This window comes from Lontra canadensis, unplaced genomic scaffold (assembly GCF_010015895.1).
Source record: "Lontra canadensis isolate GAN:19392208 unplaced genomic scaffold, GSC_riverotter_1.0 scaffold186, whole genome shotgun sequence".
Classification (NCBI taxonomy): Eukaryota; Metazoa; Chordata; class Mammalia; order Carnivora; family Mustelidae; genus Lontra; species Lontra canadensis.
Genome location: NW_022631180.1, coordinates 856,623 through 867,281, shown reverse-complemented (window position 1 = coordinate 867,281; position 10,659 = coordinate 856,623). Strand labels below are relative to the sequence as shown.

At 47.8% G+C, this 10,659-nt stretch overlaps 1 protein-coding gene across 2 annotated transcripts in view; it reads right to left on the bottom strand.

The window, feature by feature from the left end:
* Positions 1 to 1,756: 1,756 nt before the first annotated feature.
* LOC116860956 (DLA class I histocompatibility antigen, A9/A9 alpha chain-like) overlaps positions 1,757 to 10,659 on the bottom strand; it is a 93,087-nt gene continuing 84,184 nt past the window's right edge. Inside the window, exons 1-8 of one of the 2 annotated variants that reach the window (XM_032847330.1) lie at positions 5,112 to 5,267; positions 4,551 to 4,820; positions 4,078 to 4,353; positions 3,197 to 3,472; positions 2,964 to 3,077; positions 2,495 to 2,527; positions 2,311 to 2,358; positions 1,757 to 2,181 (exon numbers count right to left, since the gene is read on the bottom strand). In XM_032847330.1, the coding sequence (XP_032703221.1) occupies positions 2,177 to 2,181; positions 2,311 to 2,358; positions 2,495 to 2,527; positions 2,964 to 3,077; positions 3,197 to 3,472; positions 4,078 to 4,353; positions 4,551 to 4,820; positions 5,112 to 5,175 (1,086 nt within the window). In that variant the 5' untranslated portion in view covers positions 5,176 to 5,267 and the 3' untranslated portion in view covers positions 1,757 to 2,176. Of the gene's footprint in view, positions 2,182 to 2,310; positions 2,359 to 2,494; positions 2,528 to 2,963; positions 3,078 to 3,196; positions 3,473 to 4,077; positions 4,354 to 4,550; positions 4,821 to 5,111; positions 5,268 to 10,659 lie in introns of those variants that run through there. The other variant, XM_032847331.1, reaches the window with a different exon arrangement.

Below are 10,659 nucleotides of genomic sequence, written 5' to 3'. Positions count from 1 at the left end.
TCACACCCCAGATGTACATCCCACATCCCCCTCCTGGGTCACAGCACTGGTTTCCTACATTGTTCCCACTGGTTACTCACCCTGCACCTCTCGATTCTCACAGCAGCAATCAGGTGCTGCTTAGAAAGTCAATCCCATTCATCTGTTCATTCTGGTAACTCCACTCCTCACTCAAAGAAAACTCAAAAGCCTTCTAATATCCTCAGACTTCCATGATGAGGTCACCTTCTCAGTGAGGCTCTCCTGATCCCTGGAGTTAAAAAGCCATCGTCCCCATCCCAGCACAGGTGCTAACTGGGTCTTCTTCCTCACAGCGCCTGCCAACTTCCAACCTAAACACTTCCCTTATTACTGCGCTTGCATAATACACAGTTCACCTCCGAATGACACTGGTTGCACGGTGCATGTTAACCTGTGTGCAGACTTTTTTACAGTAGGTACTATCCATGCATTTTCTCTTCTTTGTGATTTCTAATTTTTGCAGCTTCATTCATTGTTAGAAGACTGTTTTCTGCATGTAACATAAACATGTGTTAAGTGGCTCTTCACATTATCAATGAGGCTTCTAGCAACAGTAGGCTATTAGTTATGCTTTGAGGGAGTCAAAAGCTATATTTGCATTCCTGACTTCATGGGGGGGGTCACTGTCCCAGTCCCCACATTGTTCGATGGTCGTGTACAATCTGCCCCTTACACTAGAACATACTGTCCATAAGACCAGCACATTTTCTTTCTTCTTAGTCTCACTCAGCTGCCCAGATGTAAATGTAGCATGTCCTATATGTGGCACACAATTATCAGGTGAATGAATGAGCAGATAGAGGACTCCATCTTCTAGATGAATCTCAGGCATAGCTGTTCTGAGGCAGCTCCCACCCCACGTGCACCCACCTCACCATCAGTGCTGTCTCTCTCCCCTCACAGGGCTGTCCTTCCCTCCCTCCCTCTGCTCAGCCCCTCCCCCCACACCATCTCTCCTGCACAGCACAGCACAGCACACAGAGTTCTCTCTCCAGAAACACTGTACTCAGGCTTTTTGGGTACTTTTCTCCAACAACAAAGAGATCTACATTAGACTCTGCTTTATAAATCCATGAACTTGGCTCCAAGCCAGCACTAGGATCACTGAACTAAGGGTAGGGGAGAGAGGGCAGAGCAGCTCAAGAGAGAAACTAACTGATGTTTATTAAGGCTGAGAAACATTCAGATTCCTCCTCTATCTCCAGAATCCTAAGAATAATCTAGAAAACTGGTCTAGATTGTGGGGAAGAGATGGATGAATCTGAAAGTTGATCTCTCCATACTACAGAGACTCCTGTGTGCCGGGGACAACCTAGGCCTGTGGGAACACAGCCCAAAAGACACCTGCTGCTATAACTGACAGGGTCACCCAGGGAGAATGGGGCAAGAAGTTGTACACAAGAGCAAGAGCCGGCCTGATGCTCAAGAGAAACAATGAGAAAGGCCCACTCCAGAATGGAGGCTATGACCTAACCCAGGGCCAAGGGGAGGCTGACCCAGTCACAGAAAGCTCTTGCACAAGGTCCCAGTGACAGGTGATATCCAAGTCCCTGTGATCACAGCTCCTAGTGATACAAGTTTCCACACAAGGGCAAAGAACACAGAGCAGAGAGATGACTGAGCTGAGGAGTGAGCACGTCACTGAGCTCACACTGGGCACAGGCCCCAACCCCACTCGTGTCCTCACAGCCTTCTGACCCCACCCGCAACAGACTTAGCACAGTAAATGCATGGATTCTAGAAGGTTTTCAGTGCTTCCATTTATTTGCTGTCTCAATTTTACAAATCTCCTCTTTTATTACCTAATCAACCCCATATGGAAGAATTAGGAAACACAACTCATGTCTGGATTTTCATTTTCAATACAGAAATAAGTCATTTGTACTCAGTCCAACATGAAATAAAGACAAGGATGGAGATGGTCCAGCCTGCCTCTGCTCGAACAGGAAAGCACATCAGAAAGGAGAATAAAATCAGAATAGGGAGGGGTCTGGTGGGCAGGGTGGGCAAATCTCCTCATGTCCTCACATATGCTCAAAGGAACACAGACACATTCTGACATCTTCTGGACAAAGAGAAGTCAGGGGTTGCTGATGTCACCAAGTGGGGGTGTGAAGAAATCTTCCATCTCTTAGTCCCCACAAGGCAGCTGGTCTCACACTATGAAAAAAAAAAAATGTACAAATTGAGGTCAGTCCTATAAGTGGGGACATCTCAGCAGCCCCCCTCATGCACAAAGTGTCCCTGGTGCTCCAACCCTTTCCCATGTCAGGGTCTCCAGGGTCTCACCTTTAGCAGCCATGAGAGACACATCAGAGCCCAGGGCACTATCATCACCTAAAAGAGAACAAACAGGACGTGGTCAGAGCCCACAGGAGAGGAGACTAAAGGAGGAGCTATGGGGTGTGTGAGCTCCCCATGGGGTCCTGGCTACACTATCCCAGGGTCTCAGGGATCACCCCTCCATACTTACGTGCAGCATGAGAGTAGCCTGGTCCTTTTTCTCCTGTGAGGAAAAAATATCATGTCAGAGGTCTGGGACAGGGCTGGGCCATGAGATCCTAGAGGAAGCTCCTAGACCCGGTTCTAAATGAACTTCCAGAATTATAACTGAACACCCAGGACATGACAGAAAAGATGAAAAATGAGGTGAGGAATCACTGGGTCACCTGACTTGCTGGCATTCTGTCCTCAGCAGGGACTTCCCTCTCTGTCCTGTGACTGATGGGCATGAGGTCCCCATCACCAGAATTAACAAGATGAAAATGTGTCCTTCATTTTCACCAAGTGTTTACTACAGGGTGAGTGTTCGTGATCAGTTCCAGAGCAGACAAGTTCATCTGTGAGGGTGGTACTTCCCAGTAACAAGGCAGGACAGTCTGCTACCTAGGAAATCCCCCAGCAGGACAAAAAACCTGAGATCCTCCCACTCCATTCCTTACCTGAGCACTTTTTCCACCAGATCACAGCTCCAATCACTGCAGTGACCATGAGGAGACCCAGGAGACCCAGACCAGCAATGATCCACGTGATGGGGTTGGTAGGAGGAGGTGGCTCTGGAAATGGAGGAAAGGTGAGGGGTCCAGAGTTCAGTTAAGTGTCCTGGCCCTGCTGAAGTTCTCCAGAAGGCCTTCTGCTTTCCCTGAGAAGAGGCTCTACCCAAAACCCTCCTTACTCCATCTCAAGGTGACAGGCTTGGGTAGCCCCTCATGCTGCACACGGCATGTGTATGTCTGCTCCTCTCCAGAAGGCACCACCACAGCTGCCCACTTCTGGAAGGTTCCATCTCCTGCAGGCCTGGTCTCCACAAGCTCTGTGTCCTGGGTTAGGTCCTCTCCATCTCGCTGCCAGGTCAGGGTGATCTCCGCAGGGTAGAAGTCCAGGGCCCAGCACCTCAGCATGACAGCACGGTCAGAGATGGGGTGGTGGGTCACCTGTGTGCTGGGCGGTTCTGAGGAAGAGAATCAGAGAATCCACACTTGGGTTTACCTTTATAGGCCACTGAAACGGCATTCACGTGACCATCTTGAGATAGACTGGGTTTTGGTTCGGATGGAAGCAGCACAAAATCCAGTCACTAACCCAGCCCTCGGGATCTTCTAATCCTGGGAAGTTCTAGAATCAGGGAGAGAGTCCAGGATAGGAGGGTGTGGGTTTAAGGGGGAGAGCACACTAATGGTCCTGAATGTGGCGGGGGGTGAATGACTCAAAACACACAGTCAGACCTCCAAAGATGTTCTCCCTGGAGAAAAAGGCCTTAAGATGTTAAGCCATGGTTCCCAGGGTGGCTGCCAGGATCAAAGAGAACCGCTGATGGGTTATTGCAGGGATGGTCTCTACCTGTCTCCCTGGAGAGACTGGATTCCTCCATTGTCCTTTAGAGAAAAGCGGCCCTCTGGCTGAGTCACTCTCTAGTAGGAACATGAACACCCAGGCGGATCTCCCTCTCTCCACCCGTGGGAGGTCGGTGTTCGGCCACTGAGTCCATTTTCCCTTCCTGGTAGGAAGCCAGCCCCAGGGGAGGGGAGATCAGGGAGGCCCCGTGGCCCCTAGTACCTACGCGCAGCAGCGTCTCCTTCCCGTTCTCCAGGTATCTGCGGAGCCACTCCACGCACGTGACCTCCAGGTAGTCCTTCTCATGCTCCGCCTCACCGGCCGCCTCCCACTTGCGCCGGGAGATCTGCGCGGCCGTGTCCGCCACGGTCCAGGAGCGCAGGTCCTCGTTCAGGGCGAGGTAATCCGCGCCGTCGTAGGCGAACTGACTGTACCCGCGGAGGAGGCGCCCGTCGGGCCCCACGTCACAGCCGTACATGCTCTGGATGGTGTGAGACCCTGGCCCCGCCCCGACAGGCAGGGGGTTAAGTCGAAAGAGAAAATAAAACAGCCTGAAAGTTCCCGCGGTTGTTCCCGGTTAGGGGTACTGGTGGGTCCCGCAGCCTCAGGGTGGCGCTCGGACGCCGACACCTGGATAGGCCCTGGGAGGAACGTGGGGATGGGGGTCGTGTCCTGGACCCGGCCCTGTCGCTCACCGGCCTCGCTCTGGTTGTAGTAGCCCCGCAGGGTGTTCAGGTTCACTCGGAAACTCTGTGCGGTGTCCTTGAGGTTCCGGGTCTGCCGGTCCCAATACTCCGGCCCCTCCTGCTCCATCCACGGCGCCCGCGGCTCCATCCTCCGACTGGCAGAGTCGCTGTCGAACCGCACGAACTGCGTGTCGTCCACGTAGCCCACGGAGATGAAGCGGGGCTCCCCGCGGCCGGGCCGGGACACCGCGGTGTCGAAATACCTCAGGGAGTGGGAGCCTGCGGGCGCGGAGGGGCTGAGACCCCGTCGGACACTCCTCCCGGTGCGGGGCCCGGGGCCCAGGAGGAGGCGGCCGGGAGGGTAGGGGAAGGGGGCACCGAGTCGGGGAGAGCAGGGCGGAGGCGGGGAGGGACGGGGGAGGACAGGCAGGGGTGGGGCCCGGGGGCGTCTGGGGTCTGGGGCGGGGACGGCGGCGGCGGAGAGGCGCCTTCCTCAAGGGTTCTGCGTCCCCGCCCGGGCGTCCCCTCGCTCGGGTCCCGCAGAGCCCTTTCTTCCCGCCCCGCACTCACCCGCCCAGGTCTCGGTCACGGCCAGCGCCCCCGACAGGAGCAGGAGGAGGACTGGGGACCCCATGGTCCAGACCCTCAGGGTCTGAGGAGCAACTGGGTCCCCGCGGGTCTGGGGAGGACTTCAGAACCCGGAACCCGTGTTCCGCTGACTGGCTTCAACGGAAACCCGACACCCAATGGGAGTGAGAACTGGGACCGCATCACGAGTATCCAGGCAGGAGGAGGTGACACAGGTTGTGAGAGGGAGAAGTGAAACCCGCGGAGAAGGGGACTCCCCAGCATTGGGCTTCCAGGCCCCACACAGGGTGCTAGGGCCTGAGACCTTGAGAGGCAGGTACAGTGACCTCGGCCTTTACATCGACCCCTCACCTACTGCTCGGGGTGCTCTCTGTCACATTGTCTCCTTGAATCATGGCCCAGGAGCTGTGTCAGTGATTCTGAAACATTTTGTTAGGAGGTTATCTTTACAGTCTCACAGATTACTGAGGACCCCAACGATAATTTTGTGAATGTAGGTTATAGCTATCAATATTGATCATAGTAGGGAAAAGGCTGTTTTAAAAAATTTATCAGGGTGCATGGGTGGTTCAGTCAGCTAAGCCAGCAACTCCTGATTTCAGGTGGTGAGATCAAGCCGCACCTCCGTCTCAGGGCTGAACTTGGAGCCCGCTTAAGATTCTCTCTCTCCTCCCTCAGCCCCTCTCTGCTCACTCTGTATCTCTAAGAAAGTGAAAAAAAAAAAAAATAATAATAATTCGTTTAGAATCATATTAATAACCCATGGTATGAAAACAGCATCGCTGTTTTTATGAAAAATTAGTTCCCCAAAATCAACAGAGTAGTGAGAAGAGTTGGATTTGTTATACTTTGCATTTTTGCAAATCTTTTTCTTAACTACCTGAACCACTAGATGTTCAGATTTGCTTCTGCATTTATTGCATTGTTTTGGGTGAAGTATATGAAAAACATTTACAGCCTTGCACAGATATGGAAGACAGTAGGTCTCATAACCTTTTCAGATATTCAGCTTTGATACTATATTCACACTACACAAGTTGTACTTTCTCTAAGGTTATTGGTGAAGTGGCACCTAAACAGTATCATTGGCTATTTCCTTTTCTTTTACATTAAACTCCACAGGTCCATCTTGTGCACTGAATGGATCTTGTACTAATGCATGAATTTTTTTTTAAGTAATGTGTTGTTTCACTAAAATCTTAAAGGTGTTTCAGTGTTGAAACTGAAAAGAATTATTGGAAAGTCACATTTGTTTTAATATTACCACAAATCCCAACAGAAAAATTTGTCAGTAGTGAGAACCTGTTAGGTTTGTTGGTGGATCACAGGTTTTCCAAAATTGAGAGCTTACATTTGATCAAGGCAACAAGTATTCTCAGCTGTCGTGTGTGAGTTGATTCATGAATGGATACATTCCTGTTCATTTTCCAGAAACTGCCTGTCAAATTGCCCAGTCTAAATAATACAAGTTTCTATGTCATCCATTCCTTCAGGTAAAAATGACATTGTGTAGAGAAAAAAAAAATGAAACCACTTAATCAGTTAAGTTCATACAAATTTCATACGAATTATTTACCTTGGAGCTTAGGGATGTGGCAGAAGTGCTACTGTCCATCTCACATATCATGTAAGACATGTTTAAAAATGGATTTGAGAATAATTTAGTAAAGATAATAATTTTTGATGATTCAACTGGGATGTTTAATGTGATGTTAGCTTCTTTTTGTTTTCCACTGAGTCATTTTATTTGCATGTATGTATTACATCCCTAGAAAAAGAGTCTCTGGATTTTCACTTGTGTGTGTTTTCATCTTGCTTCTTCATGGTCCATGATGCCAGCTGAGGTTGTCAGGACAATGAAACCAAACTGGAGGGAAGGGAACAGATTTTTCTGCCATTTTGGTAGATCTTTCAGCTGTACATCAAATCTGGGGCTGACTGCTCCACACGTGTTTAACTTGGCCTTGAGGTTCCCAACAGGGTTTCCGTCTCGGTGATCATTAGTGATTTCAAATTCCCAATGTAACCGTGCTTCATCTTTTGGGTTGGTGAGCACCAGGTGCCTCCCCCAGGCTTTAAGCTACGGCCCAGCAACCTCCTCCCAATGGGCTGTGGATCTGTCCTCACAGCTACCTGCTGCCCCATGTCTTCACCCCTAATGGAGACTTTGAGACCTTGGTGTTTCTAGTTCCTCATCACTTAACTGTCTTTTAACCTGGAAAAGTGAAATATGTTACATAGAGAGAAGTTGAGATTTATGGTGCCATCAGCCCAATTACAGTATCCCTCTAAACTGTTCTGGAAAGGCACAGTCAGGTTGAAGATTTTCTGGGAAGAGCTCTGTGGGGTTTCATGCCTTTCTTTGGGGCTCAGGGATCTCCCTTCTGTGTGTCTTGTGCTTTCCATGGCTTTGCAGGGGATCCTAGGAGGTCCCACATAGGTCAGTGCACTGTATGTATTGGGTACAGAAATGAGTAAATGGTTGGAAGCACCAGAAAAAAAAAAAAAAAAAGAAACAAAAAACAAAACCATGCTTTGTCATCACAGTTAGAAACTGGGCAATGACTTTGGAGCATGGACTAATAAGACTTGACTTTTGCCTCTCTTCTAGGCATAGTGACTGCTCTTGAGAGCATCCGCCAAGATATTCATGTGACTGTTAAGGTGGAACAGAAAGATGGCCGAAAGAGTGTTTTTGTTTTTTTATGAAAGCAACTAATGGTGAAGAATAACAATTGCCTTGTGGACTCATCACCTCCATTCTTGTTAAGTTTTACCTCAGTGTGAGTGTCAACATGGTGAAAATGTCTAAGTGATGTTATAACAGTTTTAACCTTGTGGATTCTGTGCAAGGGCCTCAGTGACCTCAGGTGTTCCCCAGACCACACTTTGAGAACGGCTGCTCTGAATAACCCTGGGAGAGTCTCCCTCTGGTCCTGCCCTGGCCTCCTCCTCACTCAGCAGAATCCTTTTCCCTGAGATGCACTTCCTGCCTCTGAAAACTCAGCTCTGACTTTAGCCCCTGAGTGCATCTAGAAGAGACCTCACCTCCTGGAAATGTGCTGGCAGAGAGGGTCCCCAGTCTGGGAAGGGAGGTGGAGGGACAGGGATTTCCCTTTTGTAACTGGAAACAGTTTTCCCCTGAAGGCCCCAGACCCAGGCATAACCGTCTTTGATTTTGTGACATATCAGCTTCATATGTATTCAAATCCCAGACAGAAATCTGATGTCATCTGTAAAAGAAATCATGTTGGTCTTTTCACTTTACATGTGTCTCATGCATCTGACTTGAAACTCACAAAGTATGGAGAGTAGTACCACCCAATACTACAGTCTGTGCGGAAGCAATTATTCTGTATCCGCGCTGTACAGTATGGTGGCCATTAGATGCATGTGGTTCCTGAGATGCAGGTGAAACTTGAAATGGGGCTGGTGTGCTGAGCAGTTGCATTTTTAATTGTTTTAAATTAGTAGGAATTTAAGTAGCCATAGGTGGCTCATAGCTACTATTCAGACAGGATGTACCTAGAACACTCTTAATTGTCAGGATCCTCCTCAAAGAAGATACTACGTGACTCATAGGTGTATGTGTATTAAATTTGCCTTTAAATGGAAGTTATGAAGTTGTCTATGTTGGTCTGAGACATATCCTTAAGATACAGCATGAAAGTTTAATTAACTTGCATTATAACAGCTAAAGTGTACAGACATTAACCAAAACATAAGGTCATATAAGTGTTGAAAAAAGCCCATTACTGGAGCTAACTGATGTCTCTATTACTTTGGCTGTCTTCTTGGTGTTGTTTGCATTTAGCTGGTAAACCTAAGCAGGCACATAAGTCTTCACTGGGCCCAAGTGAGAGGATTTACTGAACACACATATAACAGATACCTCGTAGGCTCTGTACGTACTTATAAAAGTCACAAAGCAGAAGATGGACATCTTAGATTCCACCACCTTAGAAACTTTATGTGTTCTCCTCCCCATACTTTTACCCAAATTCAGACAATTCTCTACATTTCCCTTCTCCTTCAAAACCCTCTGCTCTTCATTTCCACTGAGGGGAAAATATACATGAAATGTTTACAAGTCTGGGATGAAGAATTCTCTAAACATGGTCTAATGATGAAAACCCATAAAGAAGTACATGAAATTTCAGCATGTGATCCACACACTCACAAAGATACAAACACATGTGCATGATCAAAGTAAAAAACAGAAAAACAATATTCACAGACAAAAGGGTAACAAGGTTCAATATTGTTGGGCCCAAGACCACCAGGAGGACCTGTGAGCATTCAAGTTGGATCTATTACCTATTGCAGTGAGAGAAAACACACCCTTTTGGGGGCCGTGGGACATCTTAATATGAAGGTGTTAGAACCTATGGGACATGGGCTTTGGATGGGAGTTTTGGAGAGGATCCATGGATGTGGGGTCCACTCCCAACTGCATGTTGTCAGGACATGTACGCAAATCCTATGGCTGAGCATCTTGGTGAGTCCCCTCTCCAGGCAGGCCAGACCAGAGTCAGGAGAGAGCAGTCATGGTAAAGAAGCAGCGATTGCTCACATTGGCTGACACAGGGAGTTGTGTGTTATTCTGTGGGTTGTTTAGTGCCTTGTTTTGTCTGTAATGACACAAAGTGAAGTTGTGGTTTCAGAGTGTCCTTGTTCTGATGCTGATGTTTTGTGAGGTGACTGACTCATGTCCCACAGGAGAGGAATATGGCCAAGTGGTGGACATTTGCCAGCTTCTGACCACTGAGTCCAACTGTCAGTGTCAGACCAGCTTCTGATATTGGGGGCTGCTGGCTCTTCTCTCTTCAATTCCATATTTTAAAATAGGTACAACCTATTCAAAACATAATTATAGAATTGGTGTTTTCAGTAACTTTGGGTAAATACCCAAGAATGGAATTGTTGGATTATATGGCAGATCACTAGGTTGTACACCTGAAAGGAATGGAACATTATGGGTCAACTGTGCTCACGTTATAAGAGAGAAAATGAAAGAAAAAGGAATTAAATAATTACAAAACAATTTGGAAAGGAAGAAACGAAATATCAAACAAGTATATTGTAATAAGTAAACAAAAACAAAAATGAGAATGTGCACTAAGAAATGGGAATAGAACTTAGAATATATGAACTTGACACAGATGAAAGTAACTGATGAGAGTGCCCCATAGAAGGGTCAGGAGAACACACCATCCTAAAGTTGATGGGAGGGTCGCCTAGATGGCTCAGCCAGTTAACAGACTCACGTGTGATTCTGACTTAGGTCATGATCATTTGGGTCATGAGATCCAGCCCTGAGTAGGGCTCTGCACTCAGCAGGGAGTCTGTTTGAGATTCTCTCTGTCTGCCCCTCCACCCACTCATACTCTCTCTCAAATAAATAAATAAATCTTAATAAAAAATAAGTAAATGTTGATGGGAATGAACACTGGTATATAGTTTTTAATGGGTGTTTTTGAAAAATATCTCCATAATTTTAATGTGCTTATATTGTGACACATACATATTC